This window comes from Scomber scombrus, chromosome 9, assembly GCF_963691925.1.
Source record: "Scomber scombrus chromosome 9, fScoSco1.1, whole genome shotgun sequence".
Lineage (NCBI taxonomy): Eukaryota > Metazoa > Chordata > Actinopteri > Scombriformes > Scombridae > Scomber > Scomber scombrus.
In genome coordinates, this window is record NC_084978.1 from 21,739,753 (window position 1) to 21,766,510 (window position 26,758).

Below are 26,758 nucleotides of genomic sequence, written 5' to 3' on the forward strand. Positions count from 1 at the left end.
TTGACAAGAAATGAAAGTCGACAAATAAATAGAATGTAATGAGCTGTAGTATAGTGTCTCTTAATGGTTAATCAAGTGTTTGTATTCAAGCTTTAAATTGGCAGAGTGAAACTGGGTAGTTGAGTTGTACTATGCTCAGAAAGTATTGAAGTAAAATTTAAAAAGAGAAGTGTCACTAATTTATAAAGCAGAGTATAGTCAACAAGAATGTATATACTGTATGTCAAACTGTAAGTGAGCCCAACCTACAAGTGGTGACATCTGTTGGGCGCCTTGTTTTTTTAAATGATCCTGGAATCAACCTCACTTGTCCCACCTGGCTTGTGTTTGGGTCTGGATTTGCCTGAAATAGAAGCAATATTTTTAAATTTTAACATTACTTTTTAAGTTGTGCTTTAATTTCAGTACACAATGATATTACACTCATTTTATACCATTCTTGCTTTAGCTAATGCACTAAAATCATTGCAGTAGAATCATTCAGTGTGTGTGCTACTCCAAATAAGCTCTACTCATCAAATGCTTTAGGCTATAGATTGTTAGGTAAGAGCTGTAGCCGAGGTTAGACAAGATGGAGGCTGTTACACTGAAGAACGCAGAGGAAGGTCTGCTAAGGATGCTCAAACCAGAGCCCAAAATTCCCTTGGGAAACCTTTCAGGGGAAACAGGCACACTCCTAAATTGCCTGTACGACTGTTAGTCTATGTGACAGCTGCGCTAAGTGATTTTGTCTTGTTTTTTAACTGAAGTGGGAGTTTGGTGGTTTTGTTTAGAACTTGGTGGATTGTTTGATCTGGTTGAGCTTTAAGCTTCTATACGGTGGTACTTCTTAAATAGGATGGCTGCTGCTGGTGTTGTGGAGAGAAGTCAATGAATACGTCTCTAAAGTTACATACCCAACTGAATACTACATTTTCATTGGCAAGTCAGAATTATTCTGGGAAACATTGAGAATCTGTTCTTTGACTTTTACTCATCTGTTTAACAGACGATGAGCTGTTAAATCGGTGGAATCAGCATAACTTTTCAAGGGTGAGAGTAGTAACTGGGAAACTGTCTAATAAGATAAAACGCTTTGATTTTGCCCTAAAAATATGAGCTTGGCTGCAGTCGCACTAATCGGGGCTTTCATTTTTTTAACCACTAAGACAAAGAAATCAAAAATGTTTCCAGCTGACTGTAGGTATCATAATACCTACAGTCAGCTGGAAACACTCATTTATGTGTTATAGTTGCCATAGTACATTTCTCTTGTAAAAAACGTTGAATTCTTTATGCAGCACATAATAAAGAAACAAACTATTCAAAAACTAATTTAATTTATTTAACAAATTTATTTACTGTACTTTATTTATATATATATATATATATACATATATATATATACATATATATACATATATATATATATATATATATATATATACATATATATATATATATATATATATACATATACATATATATACATATATATATATATATATATATACATATATATACATATATATATATATATATATATATATATATATATATATATATATATATATATATATATATACATATATATACATATATATATATATACATATATACATGTTGTTGTTTGGAAACAACTCTCTTAAAACAACCCTCAAATATCCTCCAACAGCAGAGTGTGAGACAGCCAGCCGGAGAAATATCATTGTTGTGGTAATGCCTTATTTATTATCTAGTGCTTGAACTTTAGTTGTTTTCAGTTGTTCTTGCTGGTTTTTAGAGGTAAAATCGTGAATTACTCAGCAGTAATTCTGTGGATGTCTGATCATAGAGATAGGCCGGTAAACCGCTCTTGCTACAAACTAGTGAAAAATCTGACAACATTTCCATTCCCGCGATTATCGTCTTTTTCACACTGTGCGTGTGAAGGTGTGCAGAGGGGCAGTTGGCACTAGTGGCCCGTAAGAGCTCAGTGTGACTGTTATTATGCTCTGCTTTTAAAAAAACTTTAAGAGTTAAAACCCAACATTTAACTCGTACAACAAAGTTCTTGCACTCCAGAAATCAATTGATCAAGAGTCCATAAAATCTGTGCTATACAGTAGTACAAATGGTAGACATTGATGATTATCATGATAATACTGTTGCTTTGTTTTTTAACATTGTAATCATAGTGTGAATTTAGCTAATTCTGGTATGCATGGCTAACAATCCGCCTGCCTACAGTAATGACCTTCTCAAGCTGCCTAAAATTAGCTAAATACGGTATTTTATTGGCCTATAGGTCACAATAGAAATATCTTCAGGACTTGTACATTCACTGCATGGCTGCCAGTCGAGGACTTGCATTATAGCAGTAAATAGGGCAGTGGGCTAAAGCATGCTCACAAAAAATTCTCTACCTGTTTAGAACATGAATCTTTCTCTTCTAACTCTCCATGCAAAGTCTCGGAAATCTGTTATCTGGGTTTTGGAGGGAAAGTGACTGACAAAAGACATATCATCTGATAATGGCTCTATCATAATTTTTTGAAGAGAAATGTTTACACTGGATAGTGACGGACAGAATAATAAGTCAGGTGTCCACTAAGTTCATGTCATTCTCTCTTAATACTGCCCTGTCCATGCTCAGGCATTATAGCCATGGTTTGCTCTCATTGCTCATCCAGAACACTGTCAGTTTATTTTAAGGTCCAGGCCGTTCAGGCAGCATCTCTGGTTTGCTTCAAAACAAGTTTTCTACTTCACTGGACTCCTCCATGCCACTCATGTAGCTCTGCATGACTTGAGAACTTTACAGATGAAGTCATCTCGTCACCACAGTGACAATGAGTGGACATGACAGGAATTAGGCTACTAATTTGGTCTGATAAAGGAAACTGATGAAAAGCATAATCTGTCATTGTCCACCTTGTGCAATAATCTAATAGAGCCTCTGAGAACTGTAGCTGACATAGTGAGATAGCTGGTGGTTTAAACCAGTGGCAGACAGTGTGACAGGTAACCTGACTGCATCTGTAATTAAGTTTGACAGACGAAACAAATCTCAAAGTGACTTGATGAAGATATGTGTGCTGTTATTTAAAGGCAATGCATGAAATGTATTATTCTTGCTGGAAAATAAAAAAAGCTCCACGAGCTTTTATATAGAAAGATTACACACTACAGGCACATACTTACCACTGATTTTGCCGGGGAATATACTGCGTTTAGCTAGATGGGCATGATTTTGACAGCATATTATTCTGATTGTAGATGGGGCAGAGCAAGACATCAAACAGTATTTTACTATTACAGCATATGGGTTTACACTCACAGCTGAGGCTGTTGGATGAACTCCTAACCCACTCTTTCTCTTTCCCATCACTTCTGCTTCTTCATTCCCCCTAGCTACAAGTTGTGTTTCTCCATTTTCCTTCCTTTCTTTCGGATTCTTCAGCAAAAACGTTACCGTGCCATCCTTGAAGCTGCACTTTGAGGTTTTCTATGAATGAAAAGTGTGATACAAATTAAATTTTATAAACTGTAATAAGGGAAAGATTGGGGGAACAGAAACATGGCCCATATTTAAATCTACAGAATACAGTAAGTTGTTGGATTACTGGGATAGACCCAAGTCTTTTTTCTCTATTCATACAGAGGAGATTGAGTACAGTGTAATGATGATCATTTAACAAGACTCAAGCTTGGCTCCTCAGCCATTGAAGAGGAAAGGCGGGTGAGGGTTATGTGGCCCCAGCCCTGCCACATAGTGTGACCTCAATTATTCCATATTGTCATGACAGTTTGGCATTGCACGTGTTGAGTGTAACTGTTTCTGCCACTTTTTATTAATAATGCATCTCTAGTTCCCAGCATCTGGCAGGGATTTGTTACACAGAGGGAGAGTGATGCTAGGTTGCTTTGACATATTAAGCTACTGACATTTAGATTCCTTCAACTTGAAGTGATACATTATCATTGGGACCTGGATGAAAAGGACATGTTTGGGCACTGGAGTTGGACCCCTGCCTCTTCTCCTTAGTTGCTTTGTTCTGTGTGTCTTAGTTTGCACTCTTTAGTATTTCTCTTACATTTTGCTTTCTCTTTGCTGAATCCTGCTTTCTCCACCTTTTGCTGTCTTTATTGTTCCTATTGTCCCATTCTTCCTAACGTCTCACTCTCTCCCACTCCTGCTGTCATTTTGCCCTGGGGCATCTACAGTCACTGGCAGAGTTTTGCTTTATCCTTGTTCTACTGTGCCTGCATAGTTGCCTCTCATTTTGAAGTCTGTGGAAAGTGTTCCTAGTTTTTCACGCCACAGAAACATGTGTTATTAACCACTCAGCCAATTTTGAATGATTTAAAAGAATTGCCAAGTATACAAATTAGTTTTCAAAATTATGGAAAAACAAGAAATGTTGTGGGTGCATCTGCTGAAGGAGCCACTGAGCTTCTGAACTTAACGACGCTCAGGCTGAAATCCCTTTTTAAAAATGTACGATTTAAAATAGTCCTTGTTTGTAGGTGTAAGACAAGCAACATAGATGATATTTGAAAAATAAAGTAAAGCTTGGAGCCACTGTTTAATTCGGCACCTTTTTTGTAGGTAAATGTGGACTTTATTAAAAATGTAATTTAAAGAATCCATCACCAATAATTGTAATGTTCTATATCAACATTACTCAGGTCTTTGCTGAAAAGCACCGGTGAGGCTCTAATGGTGATAACAGTTGGTAATTTATATGACCTCTTATTTATGCTGGGATAGATGTATAAAATATTAGCAGGGTGTGTAGGTGTAGGTCTAGGGTAGGGAAGTAACAGGAAACATAGTGGAATTGTCCAAAGTGGGGCTTTGTGCCCATGGTTTTGAAAAAACTGGAAGCAGTTTCAAAGATGCTGGATCTAATGTGAGACCAGTGTGAAAATAGTTCAGTGTATCTAGTTGTAATCTCATCTAAATTCATAATAAAAAGAAATTACACTCCACACAATGTAACAGGGATAAGATTTAGTGTCCCCAAGGCTTTTCGTATATTTACAGCCTCCATAAAACACTGGTCTGTCAGTAACCGCCCATCAAGCAATGGCTCCCAGACCTGGCCCTTGATCTTTGGGTGTGGATTCTGGGCTTTTGATTGGCTCTGCTGGCAGATAGAAGAGATGCACCCCCCCTTTTTTTTCAACAATCGAACAGGACAACGGATGCCATGGCCTCAAAAATTGACACTTTGTGACAATATGACTGAACGCCACCTTGCCCCTTTTTCACCCAGAATGAAGTTAACTCATGAAAGACATGCTTACTGTTCTTTTGAGCTTGTCTGTGCTTTTTGCTATTAGGTGATTTCATTGGCATGTATGACAGCTTTTGTCTTTTACATGTTAATAGATATGTATTCCTTCAGATGAATATTTAATTGGTGATTGATTCGTCCTCTTTTGTTGTACAGTCTGAGGCACACTGTGTTTTCACCAAATAAAGCAACTGCCGTAATATAACTGCGGTTTTCCTTCCATCCTAAAAAACTCTGTTTCACCCTTGGGATTACTTAATTCCCCCAAATATCCCTTTTATGCACACAAATCTGTTTCCTCATGCATTCTTATTCTTAATTGGAGATTTCTAAAAACAAACAAACATATAAGTTAAAAAAAACCCTTTTGATGGATTTCTATTAATCTTCTATTTTTTTATTACAATAGAGTTCAATTATGTATCTCATCTGTGTATCACTATACTGCACAGTTCAGATTTAATGCGCGGATCCATTGTTTTTGTTTGGTTGTGCACATCATTTTTAAAATGTGGTCAATACATTTTGCAGACACAGTTGACAGTTGCAAACCAGTTTTCATGCAGCTGGACTGACAGCACCAGTAGTGGTAGATGTAAAAAGCATCACTATCGGTGTGCCAGTGCAGGACAATCGCCACCGACACCAGATTTAAAATCTCTTATATACTTTGAAATACAGAGAGGTTTACCTGGCGGTGATAGGCTTAATCAGCATTGTGTGAACTCGTTTGGCAAGGGCTTGAACGTAACAGACCATCATTTAGTCCTGCACCCTAGCTTTAACACATAAATATGCTAGAAATTTCACATCTCTTAAGCCTTGATTGCAAGTTAAGTACACAATATATAATATATGTAATTATGTAGTATAATTGATGTTTATGTGATATGACATTTAAAGACATCCACTTGTTATCTACACCATATGTCTTGTTGAGTGCCTAGGGGACTGGAGCCTGTCCAAGCACACATTGGGCTAGGTTGCTGCTCTATAACAACAACCAACAACATAAACAAAACGCGTTCAAACCCAAAGTTCACACTTACTGCCTGTAGGGTGTCTCAAATTCACCTCACCTGCGTATCTGAAGCGCCAGCATGAAAACTAAGTAGACATGGGGAGAACATGCAGACTCGACACAGATAGGTCCCAGTCTGTATTCGAAGAAACAGTTTGTAGCTGTCAGGCATGCTAACCGCTGGATGAAATCATGCAGTTGTGGGAACTGTTCAGAACAGGACCGTGAAACATTAATATGTATATAGTTAGTCATCTGTTTATTTGCTGGACTGGCCTCGGACCAGCCCTATAACCCAAAGTGTCTGCCACGGATTGACTGACTCACTGAGTGATGAAGTTACACTATTAGTTGTCCAGCCCAGTGTTGGAGGTTTCCCATCGGTTGCTCAAAATTAATCGGTCCAAACACTTTTAATTATGTCCTCACGGGGCCTTTACAGTCGAGCCCCAAGGGCAGTTCACTCTAGCAGTGCTGTCTTAAAAACATACATTTACCAGCCAAAGTGTCTCAAATGGAGGATCCAACAGTCCCTGTGTGTAGCCCATAGACTGTACAACAATAAGATGTAGCTGTGGTGTTTCCGGTTTAACAGCATCATGCTTGGCAGGTGACAGGTGTGTTTACTGTGTTTGTGAGCTCTGAAAGTCACAGCGCAGATATTAAGTCACACAGTTGGTAGCATGCTAATCCTACATAAACATATGGATGAGATATATGTTTACTGACAAATGCAGATATAAACATAAAAGCAGGGGTAGTTAGTCGTAATTAAAATTAAACGTAAGTTTTTTCAAATTAAACATCCCATAATATGAGTGGAAAGTATTGTCCTTGCAACTGTATTTATAACAATACTTTTTATTGACACAATCACTGCTTAACAATGGCTTGACCATACACGGTCCAGCCATGGACTAGGTTTTGACCCAGTCCTGTTACTTTTAAATTGGAATTCACAGTTTTGGTCCTGGGTTGGCAGTACCAGTGACAGACTGCCCATCTGGAGTCCAGTGATTGTTCCCAGTTGGCCGCTTTACAGCTGGGCTTCACAGAGAGGAAAACTAAAACAAAGCTAAATAAATGGGGTCTGAGTGTGAGTGAGTGAACCATTCTGGCAATTTGTAGCATTAATCTTCAAAGTTATGTTATGCTGTTGCTGAAAAGACTGTGGATTTTCAAAGTCACTTTTGTTCGTCTGGGGCTTAACATTATTGCATCAACATCTTTTGAATTGCTTGTTAAAATAGTCACAGCTGTATTTGCTCTGTAGGCAGCTTTAATCATGTCTGTTGGATTTAAATTATGTATTGAGGAGTTAAAGATTTGTTTGAATCTACAGCAGACTGTTCTAATGTTGTTGATATGAGGAAAGATGTTTTTAAGAATCCAAACAATGTATTGAAGATGCTCTTCTTTTATGTGAAAAGTGAAGTTGCAGTGTGGTGATGTGGTTGAGGAATGGCTTTGAATGTCTTAAGCAGTAAATACATTAGGGAGGTATTTCCGGACCAATATGTCCCTCCTAGTAGGCATTTTCTAGATGTATTGGATCAGCCTGTTTTCCTCCATAAAGTTTGCATTTTTCAACACTCCAAACTGCTTGAAGTAATCTGACTTCACATGAATGATACATTTAAGTAAACTGGTATACCTGAAACTTTCTGTCTGAAGCCTTTAATGAAAACAGTTATTCTCTTTCTTTGGTGCAGATTGACTTGTTATTTGGACTGTTTGATAAGCTAGAAAAGGCTTGAAATAGAAGTGTCCTGATAGAGGAGTTATTTTTTTTGTGTCCACAATCTGATCAGAATAATAAAATATTAAATATCTGCCAGTACCAAGTTTAGATTTGGGCATTTATTCCTACACAATACAGCTCTACACTGTACATAACTAAAATTGATTGATTCATTGAAAATTAGTAAAGCCAGTCCAGTTAAGATACAGTCAACTGTAGAATGACTCTACTTAAAAAAAATAGCCTGAATCATTAAATATATACTTACTTTAGAGATTTCTCTACTTTATTGTAGCATCACTACATCACTCTCCCATAGGGTAAGGGTGGTGGTGCTGTGGTAGTGGGGACCAGCACTGCAGTATCCCACTTTATCACCCAAAGTCCTATTTCAACAAGTTGACTACACTCTACATGCAACTTGTAACTGCTGCATGTGGAATAGAGACTCTGATACCTCTAATAGTTGGAGAAAGATTGTCCAATAAGCATATGGAAGATACACAGGCTGCTGCTGGTCTCCACTGGATGTTATATACGTGAGTGGGTTATTCTAAAAATATATATCCTGACAAAAAAATCAGCTTAAAGAGTTTGACTCACTGGATAATACGTAATACATAGGTGTATTATGGTGTCTCCCTTCCTGCAATGTACTTACTATGTAAATATAATATTGTGGAAATTGTTTTTTTTCACACAAAGGGGGTAATTCATTTTTTACTTGGTCTGCTTCATTGACATATGGAGAGATGACTTTGATCTCAACACTGTAACAGACAATCACATTGGACATGGGTTAAATCTATTTTATGCTGTGGTTACTAATATATCCACCAATATTTTGTGACTGTGACTTTTCTGGTGGATATCACACAGGAAATATTACCCACTTCAGTGTCTCTAACTGCTACATGGTAGAAATTGTAGACATGGCTTACAATCTGCTGAACATCAAACATAAAGCTGCGTCTGTGCAGGTTGTTTCTGCCATGTTCACACTGCTAAACCTCTGGGTTTAAAGCCAGCATTTTAATAAAAGCCCATATATGTAATGCTAATCTGTAGCTGTTACCCCTCTAACATTTGCCTTGCCATACTCATCTAGTTTAATTTTTGTCAGTTTTTGGTTAGTTAATCTACAAAATTGTCACCTGTTCAATTCAGCATTAATAGCAAATCTTATAAATTTATAAATTTATAATAAAACAAAGCATTGCCACATTACAATTCCCCAAAATAAAAATGTACTCCAATAGAAGATTAATGTAAACAGGTCAGCAAACATCCCAAAATCTTAACTTGTAAAAATGTATGTGTCTGTGCCATATTGTTTTTTTTTGTTTTTTGTTTTTAAATCTTTGTGTGACAAACCTTGCCAGGAAGGTTGTGCTGAAATGCTAAGTTAATTTATTTTCCAATATTGTCATTCTGTGAAGCCAGAAACATTTGCTTTACCCTTTTCTCTGTTTTACATAATTATTAAAGTGATACCTTTTGAGTTTTGGTTATTAATAAATGATTAATTAAGTGATCGTTAAAATAATCCATAGTTGCAGCCTTCTGTTGAAGCTTGTAGGACCTCTTCCTGTCACCGACTGCAGAGTACATAACATTGTGGACCCTCACTTGGTGGCATAAGGGTAACACTTTATTTAACTGGGTCCATGTTGACATGTTCCCATTTTTAAGTCAAAACATGAGTCCTGTAATGTAATTATATATATTTTTTTCTCAAAGCCTTTTAAACTGGATGATATCCTAATTATAATGTTGACATGCATAGGTGGAAGGGAAATAGAATATAATTAATCCCTTAACCTTTTGTGTGTTAAACAGTGTCTAACAAACTTATTAAAAATTATAGTTATAAATGACACACGCTGTCAGAGGTATTCACAATATACTGTTGCCTTTCAATTTCATTAAGGATTGGGTTTGATTTGTTTTGCTTAAGGATGTTTTTAAAGTGCTAATGACTTATACATCGAACCAAAATGTAATGAAACACAAAACCAAGTTGTGAGCATCCATCAGTTAGCAAACACTGTAAATTATAACCATTTTATTTAAAAAATATATGTTTTGAGGGGAAAATGTTTTTTTTTTTTTTCAGTTTGGCACATCTTATCCACTATACAGATATGAAATTGTACATATTACAATACAAAAGGAAAATGGTAAGAGAAAAGCATTCATTTTGCACAAAGAGGTTGGGTAAGAGAGGGGATTGGTTCACTTGTTTTTCTTTTTTTTAATTTATTTTAGGCAGGATGGGGACGAGGGCTAGAGGATGACAAGAGGAAACAAAACAGTTTACAAAGAGCCAAAGTGCAAAGGGATGCATATTTCTACAAATTTTTGTGAATTTTTAGTCACTTAGTACAACTGTAGTCTTAAACAGTGAAATGTCAAATGATTGACAGAACTTTGTAGGAATGCCTCATACTCCCCCATTTTTGCTGTTATCAAAAATGAGGTCTCTCCATAATGTTTGCTGAATGACATTAAGAAATATTCAACTCAATTTAGACTTTTGAACATGCAAGACAGATCAGAAGGGCAATAGTAAAAGCAGTGCGAAGCTGGAATAAAACAAAATTAGAAACAAAGTGAACTTGCTTGGCTTTAGTATGATCAGTGTATGCAGTGTTGTTTTTTTCTCATTTAATTCAAAGGTGAAGTGTAACAATTTTTGGTTTACACAAACACTCTTTCAGAAGTTGATGTAGGCATCCTATGAGCATGTGTGGAAGCAAATTGACAAAAGCATTCATTTGGAAGTTTAAAGCCAAATTTTTGACATGTTGAACAAAGAGACAAAGCCACAAATGGTACCTCCTGGCTACCTCGAGGAGACACTTGCTAATGCGCTGTATCCTAATTGCTCCAAACCAGATAACTCACTTCAAGGTGCTGTGCTATCAGGAGCATCTTGCCGTCTAAATGGTGGACTTTGTCAAACACAAATGAAACTGCTGGGAAAATACAATGACCTGATTTACAGTTTTAAAAGTTTTTTTTTACAATCCAAACATCAGACAGTTTCTCAGTTGACTAGTAGTGAAATAGTTTCTGCTGTGTTGTCAATGTGCATTTCAAGCAAAAGCTGCTGTCAGTATTCATCATTCAATTCTCTGCTACCTTCACATGGCCAGAAAGATGCTCACTGGTTTTGATAATCTAAGACATTACCCCATAGTTGCCCCTCTCCACCATCCCATCAATACCTCTCAATCCCTCTCTCTTTCACCCTGCCCCCACCACCAAACTGAACACAAAGAAGTGCGGAGCTGCGGCAGCAGCTTTAGTCTGATGCTAATGCACATCCTCTCCCTGCTGCATACAAATGTGTCCTGACCCAGGCTTGCTGTTTGCTTATCACTGGATCTCCATTTGCTTTCAGGGTATTGACCGCAGTTTAACTTGACACTTGTGACTGCTTACTGTGTCATAGTATTATTTATCGCAACCCCTTTTTTAAGACTGTAAATGAGAGCCAGTATCTTCAAGAGAAAACATGTCTTAAGAGATCCAGTGATGTTGGTGTGGAGGGTGATTGTATGAGGACTATTTTTGAGTGGCTGAACAAGCTAAATGTTGCTGGATCACTGGTGTGGGTGACAGAATATTAGATTCTTTTTGCCTTGCCTTAATTGGTTCAATCTTGAGCCTGTCAGTTCTGATTAGTGTGTAAGCAGTAAAGAGCCTCGGCTACCGGGAAAGGTTTTATTTTCAGAATGAAATTGTCTCCTATCTGGCATTTGCGCTGTTCATTACCCTTTCACTTGCTACCTTCACACCTCACACTAGCTCGTCTGTATATTGATCCTGGTATATAATGGCAAATCAGCAAACTGTATTTACTATGTTAAGCTGTTGGAAATATGGTCACAGTGTGTATGGTGTTTAAAAGCCAGAGAAACCATATACATGTTTTCATTCATTTAAAGGTATATAAATTCTGTTCTTGATGTCCAAGGTGAGGAAATAATCCATATATTTTCTAAGCAGTGGAGAATATTGGAAATTAACCATAGAGGAACAACGTTTAGTGTTTCCCACAGGTTGAGAATTTATTAGTGGTGATAGGCCCTGGTGTATGGGAGCACTGAACAACTTGAGAGTCAGCTGCAAAACTGCATTGCATTTAGTAGCTCACATCTGATTAAAGAGGTCATTTTCCAATTTATATAATTGAACATAAATTCACCATTCAGCAGTCTTTTCAAATAGTAATCACTTCTAGTTGCACTTCCACATAGAATAATTTTTTTTGGAAAGAACAAAAAACAATCCCTTTTTGGCTAAGGGTAAATGTTTTTTTGGGATGGGCTGCCCAAATAAATTCTTTAAACAGCAAACAGCCTTTTCATATGATGGAAGCTTACAGACTTCCCTAACTGACTCATGTCTGATTTGGTAAGCACTATAATTGGTGTATACTAAATAGGCTCTCATTTCCTCTAGAGAGGAGTTATGTTTTGTATGTTTTGCAATAAAGACATGTATTTTTCTGTAATAAATCAGAATTTGAAAGTGGCCTATAATGTATCATAGTTGTCCCAAAACAATGAAACTACAAAAACAAAAACCATTCTGATAAATTGATCCAATTTGCTTACTGCAGTGATTGAGTGTGGTTGGCTTACAGTGCCTGTGGTGCAGTTAAAAGGATGATTTCAAATATTTAAAAAAAACAACAACCAAAAAACGACGTAAATCACATTTCTCCACTTAATGTATTCTGTTAGCAGAGGACCGTTTGGCTAAGTATTTTCTCTGTGCTGCAGAATATAGAGACAATGTGGAGACAAATCTCACAGTTTACAATTTTCTTGTTTAAAATGATTGCCCCTGCCTGATATGAACAACCTTGCATTCATAGAAAAATAAATTTGTGACTATCTCTACATCATCCCTAAACTGTCATGTCCAACCTCTGTCATTGTAGCATTCAGCACTTCTCACATATTCTCAAATCTCACTTGTAGAAATTATGCTTTTTACATAAACTGGAAAAAAAATCAAAAAAGCAAACCCTGTATCATCTGAAATGGTCAAATGGTAAACCATATGCTCTACGAATAAATAAGAGTTCATACTTCACACTCTTTGTAAGGCAGTTGCTGACACTTGCACTGCCCATAGCCGTTGATGATCACGAGTGCCCCCTCTTCATGGCTGGGCTCATACTCATTATAAGGTACCTGTGTAGCTAGATCTGCCATAGGCTGCCGCTGCTGGGTCCTCATCTGTCTGCGGTTCTGGATAGCCGAACAGTGGCGTATCCGGCGCAAGGTGGGAGGGCAGCACTTCCGTGAGATATACACAACGAAAATGATGAAAAAGAATGAAAATAGAAGGGCCATAGTTCCAATGATAACCCTATGAGTCATAACAGTGTTGTCCATTGCCGAGAAGTCATCCGTTACAGCTGCCTCTTCCGTCGTGGTGGTCGTTGCTTGAGCATTGCGTGGACTTTGTGTTGTGGTTGTTGTGGTTGTGACTGTGGTAAAGCTCCCAAAATCCTCTGCATAGTCCTGCGTCGTGGTCGGCTGCATAATTCCAAACAAGGAGCTTGTGATCTCTGCAGCTGTAGTAGCGTCTGTTGTCGTACTAATGGTCTGAATAACTGGCGCTGAAAAATTCTGGCAAAGCTGGAATCCATAAACGGCATCAAGTATCTCCTCACCTTGGGCATACTCAGGACTATGGCAGAGAATGGAGTGTTCCCACCTACCCTTAAAGGTGCTTAGCCAAGTGGCCAGAGAGCAAATCCTTTTGGTACATTCCCAAAGGTTGCTAGACAGCCCAATGGTACCCAGAGACTGCCACATATCCATGACTTTGGGATCCAGACTGCTTAGTTTGTTGTTATCCAGCAGCAAAATCTTTAAATTTGGCAGCGTTTGAAACACATCAGGTGTCAGGACACGGATCTCATTTCCTGTGAGGTCCAGCTTCTCTAAAGTGGTCCAGGTCCACTCCATGCCACATGTTAGGTTGTTGATCTTATTCCATTGCAGATATAGAAACTGGAGGGCAACTAGGCGAGGGAAATGGGCCAAGTTGATCTTTGTCAGCTGATTGTGCTCCAAGTGGAGCTCTTTGAGCTTAATGAGCCCAGCAAATCCATTTCGGGCCAGACTCCGTAGACGGTTGCTGCTCAAGCCCAGATATTCCAGGCTGCGACAGTCCCAGAACGCCCGAACAGGTGTGGTGCGAAGTAAATTGGAGCGGAGGTGAAGTATTTGGAGCTTCCTTAGTCCATGAAACAGTTCTGGTTCCAATGCAGTCATCTGATTGAAGGACAGGTCCAGAATCTGGAGATTGATGAGGTGGATGAAGGTTGTGTTGGGCAACTTGGTGATACGATTGGAGCTCAGATTGAGGTCCTTTAGCTTGTAGAGCCCTTGAAAGGCATCCTCTTGTACCGTGGTAATCTGGTTGTGGTCTAGATGAAGCCAGGTGAGCTGGCTGAAACCATAGAATTGATCCGGGCTGAGCTCAGTGATGCTGTTGTGGCGTAGTGACAGCCCCAGGGCCCCCTTGTCCACGCCATCTGGGGGTGCCTGTAGCCCCTGGGTGTCGCAGTAGAACTGCAGGTCCTCACAGCGGCATTTTTGAGGGCAAGTTGTGCATGATGCAGGAGGCAGCAGGCACACTAGGAGCATGCTGATCACACACAGACACAGAGCCGCTGGTGCAGGTCCCACCATTGGCCACCTTGAATGGAAACCTGGGTGGGTTCAAAGATAAGAAAATGAACTGTGGGGTGGGAAAGCTAATCTCTGCAGAGCACTTATTACTAATTCATATAGGTGATTGTGGTTTTTGTGTGTGTGCTCATTCTCTGCCATACATACACCGGTTAAGGTATTTCACATGACAACTTTCACGTGGATGTAAACATGATTTCTTTGAGCTCAGATTTAATGGACACTCATTTACACAGGCATCAAAGATGATCCTCTACATCCATGAGCTTGGTCTTGTTTCCACTCCATTTCCTTTTATATTTAGCCTGATTTCTTCATACTATTTTTCTGCTGGTAACTGACATTCATGTATTTGTCAATTTGCAATTTTCTATACATTTTTGAGCAGCTCAAATACGTTCCGGAATTTTTAGTTTTTTTTAATTGATTGAGTTGGTTTTTTTAGTCTTTTTTCCTTACTGTAGAGGTCTGTTTTAAGATACAAATGCTAATTAAAATAACTAAAATCTATCTATGACTAACTCCTGTGTCATTGAAGGAGAAAAAAAATGAAGGACAGTTGCAGTAAATAGACTAGGCTGAAGAGCTTTTAGTCCTCATCCTCCCTCGCTCTGACTCGTATTCCCTATTCATGTCCAGACCTGCCATATAAAGGGGCTAACTTACCCATTCTTTTGTGCACATCGGAGGCTGCATTCAACTGTCCTTTTCCGCAGACTCTTGGAGCAACCAGATGGAAGAAAAATCCAAAGGGAAAAAACCCTTTTGAGTGAGCACAAAAGGAATCAGCCTCTTTGGAAATAAAGCAATTCTGAGCCCACCCAAATGAAACAAAATATGAAATTCCATGTCCCAAGATGATGATTATTCCTGTTATTTTGCTTTGAGTCTTATAAAATCCAAGCTCAAAGAAAGGGTTGAATCTTTTCCTTCATCCCACGAATCCTTGGAATATATTTATATATATTTTTTTAAGTTGATCACTTGCATCCAGAGCGACTCCAGTGAACAGACCCCCCCTTCCTCTCCTTTTTTTTCTTTTTCTTTTTTTAACCTTTTGTTTCCCTTGCACCGCAATGATGTCAGCTCAGATGGTTAATTGAAGATCAAGTGCTCCTCTTTCATGGCGGTGGTCTTCCAACCCTAACTTGTTGATGGCAGCCAGAGATCCTGCTTCCGACGCCGGCTCAGTCTCGGCATAGCCTCTGCAGAGTTGTGAGCGGAGCCCTTCGTCTGCTAGCTGAGACGCAGGGAAAGAGGGAAAAAAAGCAGAGCAGGGAGTCAGGGATGTTATTCTGTGCTTTTTGTTGCAGCCACTCACTGCTACAGAGTGGTGGCAGCCTGGCGTCGATCATCACTACTGTTTCTCTCTCTCTTTTTCTCTCCCACACACACAAACACCCTCTCGCTCTCTCGCTCAGTCACTTGCTCTCCGCCTCATACACACTGCTTGTGCACCTCAGTCTTCCTCCACCTCCTTCCTGCTACCCCCCCCCCCCGTTCCCTCCCACTGGCTCGTCACCATCAGAATATTGATATCTTGAACGTGTTGCGGCAGCTTTCTGTTGAAATTAACCACAGCTGTAAATCTCAGTCTCGCCTGGCTGTTGTTGTGCATGCACTATATATGAAGGTTTACTACAGACATAAACAAAACACAACAAAGCAAAATATACTTTGTAACATGTTGCTCTCGACAACAAACACGAGGAAGGTTTAGAAAAGATGTTCTGCATTGCCATATATATCTGTAGAGGAGGGACTATGCTATAGTAGTGGTAACATAGGGTGTCTGGCTTTTATTCATAATTTACATATCCTGAGTGCAGTGCTTTAATTTTTGAGCACTGGCATTTGATGTATGACCAGCTGCTCAGAAGAAAAAAAATTAGGCTAGCTTTGAACATGTAACAGACAAGGCCAAATACTTGCTCGAGGGTGTGAACCACTAGGAAAGATCAAAGTAACTAAAGTATCCCGTTAATGTTTTTTTAAAGGTTTTTTTTAACATTGAGCAACCGACCTTGATTTGTGGCTTCTACAGACGGCTATATTTCAGCAGCATTTAGAGTTCTAAACAGAGAACTGATGTCTGTAATTCAGTGCATGAAAATTCAGACTTTTCCTTAATTATTTAATGTGGGTTGAGAAGGGTGTGAGGGTAGCTGCAATGAACTAGATTTTAAGCAGCCCAGAACTAGATAGTTTTTAGCACTCCTACCCTCTTTTATTCTTTTATTTAACTCATGCATCTTTCACTTAAACATGACCTCAGGTTTCTGGATACTGCTACACCTTACCTTGCTATAAATTATATATTCAATTGATTAACCTTCTGTTATTTTATATGGATCTTGTTAAAAAAAAATTCTACTTAAAAGAAAGACTTGACTTTCTTGTTGTCCTTTGCAGAAGGTGATAGCAGATACTGCTAAAGCTAAATTGGATCACAAAGTCAGTGAACTGTGCTGAGAACTTCATGGATATTACTAAAATTATGCCCCCTAATTTTTATTACATCATTTTCAGGTCTTAGAACAAAACATGCATTTGGCTGTGACTTTCCGGGTCACTTTACCAACATGCGCATGCCACACATTTATTGTAGTAGACTACATGTCCCACTGGGAAAATGTGCACAATGTGAGAGTGGAAAACATGGGAAAAAAACGCTTAAGTCTCAGAGGGGCATGATTGATATTCCCTGGATTTGACATGCGCCAGCTTTTAATATGGAAGTAAAGATGTTTAAAAAGCAGTTTTAGAGAAGTGAGTAAATGTGTGAAATTATGAATGCATGTCAAATTAAGTGACCTTGCTGAGCTATGAAAAAGCAGTATTGTAAAACTCTGTGATCATTTAACACCAGGGTATACTTTCTGTACCATAAGTCTACTTTCTGTGCTATATTTGCATAGAATTTTTCCATAATCCATTGGACTAGTGGTTTGTAGAAAAGGGATGTTCCTAAATCTGTCCCAAAGGAGATGGATAGAGACTCACTTGAGTATCATAAAAAATGCCGCAGAGAAACTGCCTCCATAATAAGCACCTGAAGAAGTGCTTTAGAAGCCTCTGGCGTGGAAATGAAATATAGGCTAGGCATGAATGAAATAGGATTGAGAGAGTAGGGGCAGAGCAGACTAAAGCCCTACCACTGCACTGCATCCAACCGGCAAAAAAAAATCACAGGGGATTAGTGCCGTTGGAGCTCCCTGGCCCCTAACTATGTACACCCCCCCCCCCCCCCCCCCCCCCCAACTTGAACACACCCTCCCAAAGGGCAGGGGGGATGGGGCAGGTCAATGCTACCACCACCCATGGTGTTATGTCGCAGCTTATTTGAACATTATAAGGGGGTTGAAAAGCCCAGAGTGGAATTGGTTCTTTGCCTTTTCTCTGTTGCCCTTTCCTGTTCATCTAATCTTTCTGTAATTTTATTATTCTCTCTCTCTTCTTCTCCCCCCACCCCTCTCTCTCTGTCTCCCCCCTCTCTCTCCTCCCTCCCCCCATCCTTCCTGAAAGTTTTAGATTTTCAACTTAAGCCTGAGCAGTTTGCAGAATGTCACTGAACATCTCTGTGCTCTCAGTGGAGAGCTGTGGTTAGGGCTTTGACTACTGCTTAGCGCTTAGCTGTGTGACTGCTGCCAATAGTGTTGAAATGTTTCTGACTGTGCATAATTTACACTGTTAGCCATGTATAGTGAATTGCAGTCTTTTAATCTACCAAAATTTCTCTTTGATATTAATATTAGAAATCTGGGGAAGACATGAGCACATTATTTACAGTGATACTTTACATTATTGGTGCTGAATATTTCACAGCTGCTTTGTATTTATGAACTAACCCTCGACCATGTCCATACTGATGTGGTTACATTTGAATGCATACTTATTCAACATAGTTTTGTATTTCTGTCCAAACTGTTGCTTTACAACCTCAAGAAGGATGAAAATACCACTCTGTTTGTGGAGTTGATGGGAAAAGCACAGCCTTTTGAAAATCCTGACATGATTGTCAGCAATCTTCTTCTTTTTTTCTTTCTTTTTTTTTACAGCCTACTTACAATATTAGAATTTTACTGCAATTTCTTGTAAGGTAACACTAAAATGTCAGTTGTTTTTGTAGAAACTGCTACAAATTCAGCCATTTTAGGCAGTGAGGTAAAGAGACTTGGATAATAGCATTAACAACATTTAAAGGTTATCTAAATGCTATTACTAGTATTAGTCTAAAAAAAGTTAGAGAAGAAAAGAGAGAGAACATATGCAAGTAAACTAAAGATTAAACCTGTGAGAGAGATACATGTCTTGAAATTATTAATATTGCCATTATGTGCACATCCTGAAGATACAGAGTGACTGTAGAATTGTTCATTGTTGCCTTTAATTCAAGTTGAGACCCAAGTTAAATAAATTCAGTATGACACAGCAACATTTTTTGTGTGCAATGACTAATTCCTCTTTCATGTCTATGTTTCAGGCTGGAAGGAAAGACAGGAGTGATGCTCTGAACACAGCCATCGACAGGATGACAAAGAAGACCAGAGACCTTCGCAGACAGGTTTGTGTTTTCCTGTCTTTTTTTTTTTTTTTGCCTTGTCTTTTCATCTGGGAGTGTTTTGCTCACTGAGACATTAATTTTAAAAAAGTGCACACATAATATATTGTGCACCAAAGTAAATATACTAATACTATAGTTGAATCCCTATCCTGTATGTCTTTATGTTATCTGTCTTGTGTATAAAGGGCTCAACAAGCTGAACTGTAAGATGTCACTGCATATCTGCTGGGGGATTTACTATGCTAACGTTGTCTTTTCTCTTTTCTTTTTAAAATTTCTCTCTTCACAGCTGCGTAAGGCTGTAATGGACCATGTCTCCGACTCCTTCCTGGAGACCAACGTCCCCCTCCTGGTCCTGATCGAAGCTGCCAAGAACGGCAACGAGAAAGAAGTCAAGGAATACGCGCAGGTGTTCCGTGAGCACGCCAACAAGCTGATAGAGGTACCGTGGAGTTGTGACAGCTTTCACAGTCGAAACCTGATGCGACCCCAAATACAGAACATTCACATTTTTCTTCTCCAGCCCATCTGTTATAGACAGTTTAGCTTAGCATATAGTAAACACCAGTCTTCATCCAGCTCCTCTGTTCTCTCTTCGAGGTTTGTGTTCTCAGAGATTCCCCAGCGATACAACTTCAGGATTACAGTGCCTTAGAAAAATCTGGGTTTCCTTAAACCATAAACATTGAAATGATTTTCTGTGGCTGCTGTTTTTGTCTTTCACTCTCTCTGCCTGTCTCTCAATCTCTCTCACACACACTCTCTTTATAGCAGCATTTTGTCAATTGAAGGCCGATCATAATTTGATGCTTGAAGCTTTTGTGAACAGAGAAACAGAACGTTGCTAAGTGTAGTTATAGCAACAAATACAATTTTTAAGTGTAACTGGGTGAGACAACTACAAAGAAGAAGTGCTACCTCTGGGGAAAATGTCATCCTTGCAGCAAAAGATTGACATACACATTTTTCTGACCAACTTCACGTGTCTACAATAGTGATACTTACAAAGACAAATATCCTAAAATGTTCTCACTGGCTCGACTCATCTTAACAGATCAGCATGTGTTTTGAAAGTTGAGGTTTTTGTTTTTGTTTTTCTTTTTTTCACTCTTCAGTGTTATACACATGGCAACAAAGATGCAGATGCAAGCTTCTAGGCAAAGTGATGACCTCAGATGGGAGACAAGCGAACAGGAACATTAGCTGTCCTCATTAATGGTCTTTTCTTCAATTTCTTGAACGTCTGTGTCAGAGCATCACACGCTGACATTTGAAAGGGACTTCTCCCCACGGGCAGATGACCATGAGTGTAGCTGGATCAGTCGTTGTAGTGAGAGCAGGGCAACATAAGCATTCACTGGGGAAGCCTCTTAAGCATCAGAGGGAAAAGGGGACCACGTTGGGGAGTAGACCTTTAAGTCGCTCCCGAGGACCTGAGTGTCAGAAATGGCATTAGAGCATGTCATCGGTGGACTCCCCTGATGCTCCACTACTACCTCTACTTATGATACCACTGGGCTACAGGAAGAACACAATGCACAGCTCTAGTTACGGGTCAGTGGCATTAAATGACAAAAGTTTGAAACACTATTAGATTTGATGGATTTCCTTCCTGAAGTAGAAGATTGTTGTGTAGTGTGATCTAAGCATAGGAGAGAATGCCTTAAAAAAGTTATAGCTGCTTTTCATTATTATGACTTATTATATAAGTCTTTTAGCCAAAATATTTGATTACTAGACTAATCTCCATGTCTGTGAAGTGGATCTGGCTCTTATGTATATAATTCTTGTTAAAATGTTCCTGTGTGGTTCCAGACCTTTGAACCCGCCCACTCCACTGTGTCGAGTTGATTGATTCTGTCGGTCTGGCATCACAACAGCGGTTTGTCAGTTGATCGATCCAACCAGTGTCGCGGGTGGGACCAACGTAGTTGTCAAGTAGTTGCCAAGCTGTGTGCTGGAACCAAGGAGTAAAACTAGGCAATCCTGATCAAATATGAATGAAGGTTCTGTTACTGCATTTCTTGCCTCAGAGGTTTTCAGAAACATATTTTAGTGACCTGTTAAGTTGTAACATGAGAACGTTTGTGACCTTGCAGCCATGTTTAAAATAGGCAAGCCAAAACCAAGCACTGCCCAACTCTTAGTGCATCATCCACCACGTCACCCACCAGCCAGAGTGATGATCAATTAAATCCCCCTGCTCCACAGAAATTGATAAGAGTGGAGACTGAAGATGGAAACAATTGGAACGAGTTGACAATTCTGTCTATCAGCCAAAAAATATGAATCAGAAAAAACAAACATCTCTTATTGCAAATAAATTGTATATATAATAAATGTTAGTTACCGTACATGTTCAAGGAGCTCCAGCGAAGATAATGAGTGCTGTGTAATTAATTTGCCAAACATGAATTCTGATATCACAATATGATGATAGGACTGTTTTGCTTTCCCAGTCCTAATTAAAATAAGACAAAAATATTTTGTCACAGTCTGATTAAGAGAACCACATTTAATAGCAGACGTTCATGGAATAAACACGAGTTAAATGAAAACCAGTGGACAGCTTTAGAGATTATAAAAATCCGGCACATAAGGCTGATACTAACTTGGCTAAGTACAAACCTACTTGGTAGCTCAGTTGTATCCACAGACCTGTAACTAGTGAAAGTCTACTTATTGATTATTAGACATAACAACTGCAGGGACCCACATTATAGTGGAAACTATGCACTGCAAGCACTCGTATCACATATTTTTTAGTGTTGCATTAAAAAACCTCTGAAACACATTCCAATATCATATCAAAATAATGACAATGCACACATCAGAAATGAAATGAATGTGGACAACTACAGTAATCTTGAGGCATGTTCAGAGTGAAAACAGTGAATTCTGGAGGCAACGTAATTGCACATGAAGATGGTGCAGAGAGGCAGAAAGGCGCCCGTTCATTCATGCTGCTGTAAATTGAAGTAAAAATGTGTCTGCATGATTGGAGTGTAGTGAGGATGTTATCAGTAAAACATTTATGTCCAAGTGGTAGCGACGCATTGACAAAATGCACAGACTTAAAAAAAAAAAAATAAAATCCTGTTCTACGATTCAGATGCAAATTTCATGTGTACCATTTGTTGTGTAACTGACACAGCAGTACATATCACTTGGAAATACTATTTTATTATTTGTACTGAAATAGGCAGAGGTTGCAGGTTATAATGCCTCCATTGTTGCTAAGAGCTTTTCGGAGCAGCCATAGTTGTTGACATTTTATCATTTAAGATCAGCTCTTAGCTTAGCATAGTTCAGCATTAGCTTTTATCATTACCAAAAGTGCACAGTCTGACATTGCTTAATTTGTCAGTATAATAACATTGCTGTAGAACCAGCCAATAGTAATGCATAGTTTGGCGGGGCAATAGGTAAGTCACAGTAGGGCTCATATCTTTTATATCTGACTGAAAATGGTTGACATTTCCTTGACATTTCCTTGCATATGCATTGTGCAATGTGCATATTGAACAGTACTATAATTTGCTTTTGAAAAGAGTCTGAAGTAGATGTAAATGAACAGTGCGGGTGTCCAAATTCAGTGATAAGTAACAAAATGTTATTCGTCACATGAGGCAGTCAATATGATGTAAATGCACTGCGTCCTGTATTCAGAGGTAGTAGCAGCAAAGTGCCACCACTGAATCACAGGCTCGGTTTGTATGACATCATGAGTTGTGCAAGTGTAGGCTGCCCTAAGGCAAATAGTCCATTAGTTCACACACATTTGTTTGAAAGCGACATTATGACTGACCCATATTCATTTGATGGCCCTTTTAAACAGTTCCTCTGTCCTTGTTTTTCAGAGCTGCCTTCTTTTAGAACGTAGTATTTATATCATTATATAAAGCTAAGTAAGAGCTTTTACTTTGTCCAGGTTTTCACTCAGTGCCAAATCTTACTGATTGACTTGATATAAGCTAACAAACAGAAGGATGTAATTTTATGGTGACATGATTCACTTAATTACAAAGTTAATTACAAAATTATTGAATTAAATAAAGAATATTTGGCCAATGCCACCTTTAAACCTTTTGCTCTTGAGAGTTGGGCCAATTCTCCACATGCCATCAATGATCTATTCCCTTTGTTGCTTATGCTATTATTACTGTGGTAAAATGTAGTAAAATCTACAAGGAAAATATCACAACAAATATTCATACTGATAAATATGCTTGCAAATCCATTGGTTGAATGTTTTTCCTCACCTCAGTGGCCCTTTTTAAGCTGAAACTCATCATCTTAAGAGCAGGGGGAAAGACGGACTGAGCTCAGCCTTGTTGCCTCAAGGCAATGTCCTCAAAAGTTCCAGGGTGCTGAGGATGATGTGGAGATTTTAGCACTGAGTGAGCAGAGGAATAATGCAGCCTAGAAAAACAGCATCAGTAATGCTCTCCTATGATGCTGTGAAATTATTTGAATTCTCTCCTTATGATAAAAATCAAGCGTTTGTTTATCCTAATGAGAGGATGAAAGATTGGATGGGATGGAAAAATGGGAATCAATTCGAGTTTTAAGGCTCTCAAGCTGGTATGAGGATGGAAGTGACATTGGGGGTTAGTTTACATTATTAAAATGAGTTGATGCTAGATTTGGATGCACTTTCTGCTTCGCTTTTGAGGTTTTAGATTGAAAAGGCATGATAAGTCATACAGACTTTCAGCACAAATCAAGATGCAGGGATGCCTCCATTGAAGTGTGACCTGTGATCCTATATATCCAGGGGAAATAGTGTGATCAGCCGTGGAAATTGCTGGGATATACTGAGGGTATCCAACTCAGGATTTTATTTTATTTTTTAAAAAACGCACTGTGCTGAAATCTGTTTTTTCATACATTTGAGTGAGAGTGTGAGAATGTGCCTAGGTGTAAAGTAGCAGTGTAAACATGGGATGGAGTTTCATTGATTTGGGCATTCTTTCAATAAACACGCAGAATGGATTTGATAATGAAGCACTGACACAGCGCTCTGAAAACATCGCTGAGTGGATAGACTGATGTACTGATTAGTGACATGGTAAAAGTGGGTGGGACTGCGATGTCCATGTATGTTCATATAAAACAAAAACTATTTAAAAAGCTTTACCTGCTTTATCTTTGCTAGCTTCTTGAAATTAGGCATGCTCACCAGGTTGATGGTTTTAAGTGTTTGATTAAATTAGTTCAAAATGTTCTCAAGTTTGTTCCTCCATGGCTTATTTTGGATTTAGAGCTATCACACATGGCAGGCTTTTTGTCTTCTTTATTCATACTGAAGAACGTCCACATCAACGATGTGTGTGGGTGTGTAAATTTCACCAGCAAAAGAAATCAGATATACGTGACTCATCAGCTGATCACTGCTCATGGCCGATCAGCAAACTGCAGGTATCGATCGGTCCATCTCTACTTGCCAGCTTTTAAGTCTGACTTTGCCTTATTTCAGGTCTCTAAGCCTTTTATTAAGGGAGCTCCTAATAACAATTACAGCTAAACATTTTTATCATAGATTTTATTTAATACAATGATGACATTCCATATTTAGCCTCCAAAACACTTTCTCCTCCTCTCTTCCTCTCCTCCTCTACTCCCTCCTGTCCTGACAACCAAGGGGAAATATTTACAATCTGGTATCTTCCCCTGTTTTGCAATACTGTCCTCAGCCTTCTGCCTGCATTTTATCACGCATTTAAAATTTGGTTGCTTAAGACGGATACAAATTATTTAGTCAGAGATTTGAGACACTGTGTGATTCACTGAACCTGCTGTTGGTGCATAATGCTGGAATAATGACACAGCGGTGGGCCACGTTTTTGATCACAGCAAGCTGTTTGTCATCTCATCTATTTAAATCCACGCAATATTCATCAAGTTATACAGAGACTGACACAAATAATGTTTCTTATCTGCCAGGGTGCACTAAAAGCTAGTTAAGGAGATGGGACTGTAATAACTGTGCACCATGATAAAGCCATAAGGATAAAGGTCGGAACGGACTGAAATGTTCTCACAGGGATTATTATTATTATTATAGAGATAAGAATCAGTTTGTATAATGTAGTAGCCTGATTAAGTAGAGTTTTATTGTGTAGACAGAGAAACTTTAAAACAAGTGTATTTAGCTGAGCATTTACATGGGCTTGACTCCTCTGACACTTTAAATGGTGCATCATGGCAAGTGGAATAGCATTAGCTGACTCTAGGCTAGAATTTCCTTATATTGCTTCCTCCAGTGCCTTTATGCTGAAATGGCTACTTTCCCCAGTGGTATAACAGTGAGAGTAAGAAAACGCTTGTGTGAAAGATCATGAAAGTAAAAACAGAGGTTTCTCCATAAAATGCCTCCCCCCCCCCCCCCCCTTTTTCTTTATGTAACCACTCTCTCACCCCTCACTCTCCGGGTTAGTGAATGCTCTACCTGTGGTCCCTGCATGTGTTTGCATAGTGATGCAGGATGTGTTTATATCAATGTTTCAGTGCTTCACCGGTGCAGTGGAATAAGTGCTTCTAATCAGCAGAATTGCTCAGGAGTTTTGAGATAGGGGCGCATATCTTCTTGTAGGATTGAGGAGAAGAGGAGCTTTGAGACGCTCTCATTCACAGATGCTTTTCAACACCAGCGCTCAGCATTTAATGGAAAATGAATCTTTTTTCTTTCTTTTTTTTACAGCCTGGGTCATATTTTCATGCGTTTCTTCCTGCATTTATACACATCTATAATATCATTGTATGTTCAGGCTTAATTACTGAGCTGTGGGAACTTGGTTAAGTTGCTAAAACCCAATAAAATCCAGTAAGGAAAGAAACTGGAGCAATCAAAGATCACACACGTCATAAAAATAAGTATTTTCCCTTTTTTTACTTGGAAAGAGAAGAGAAAATGAATGCAAATGCTAAAATGACTTTCCAAGCTGTTGTTTATAGCTAGCCATTTATTTGGTTTTGAAAACCCAGTGACCCAGATCTCTGCAATTAAACTGGTGAGTAAAATATAACAGATTGTTGGCTGAAACTACAGAAATAAGACCCAGGTTGTGAAAAAAACCCTTTCAGTCCCTGTTCCTGCTCCAGTGCAATCAAGAGTTGGTTTAGCCTTTGTAAATTGATTACGTTTCAGCACATTTTCTGTCCATTGGATAATCCCACTTTGGCACAGTTCCTCACATCCTAGGCATTCTGTTTCAGCATTGTTGCCAGCACATACCAAACAACAAATGGGAATCTTCAAAGTCCCTGACCTAAATTTTTGTGAATATGAGTAGATGTATAATGTTACTCTGGAAGATGCAAAAAAATTGGAAATAATTGCAGGGGAGCTTTGATTTGTTGGTCAATACAAGAAAATATACTCACAAACCATAAATGTTGGCAGCAGCAAGCAAGACTTGCTTAGCTCAGCACTCCAGTTCTCGCTCG

At 38.8% G+C, this 26,758-nt stretch overlaps 2 protein-coding genes across 4 annotated transcripts in view; one reads left to right on the forward strand and one right to left on the reverse strand.

Moving 5' to 3' along the window:
- Positions 1 to 26,758, forward strand: part of ctnna1 (catenin (cadherin-associated protein), alpha 1) — a 77,820-nt gene that overhangs the window by 18,335 nt on the left and 32,727 nt on the right. For all 3 annotated transcript variants that reach the window (XM_062425333.1, XM_062425331.1, XM_062425332.1), the window contains exons 8-9: positions 19,229 to 19,309; positions 19,599 to 19,751. In XM_062425333.1, coding sequence (XP_062281317.1) covers positions 19,229 to 19,309; positions 19,599 to 19,751 — 234 coding nt within the window. The remainder of the gene's footprint in view (positions 1 to 19,228; positions 19,310 to 19,598; positions 19,752 to 26,758) is intronic.
- On the reverse strand, positions 13,123 to 15,415 carry lrrtm2 (leucine rich repeat transmembrane neuronal 2). The gene is made up of 2 exons (XM_062426174.1): positions 15,412 to 15,415; positions 13,123 to 14,765 (listed from the first exon to the last, which is right to left on the reverse strand). Exons 1-2 carry the CDS (start codon positions 15,413 to 15,415, stop codon positions 13,123 to 13,125), a joined length of 1,647 nt encoding a protein of 548 aa, XP_062282158.1.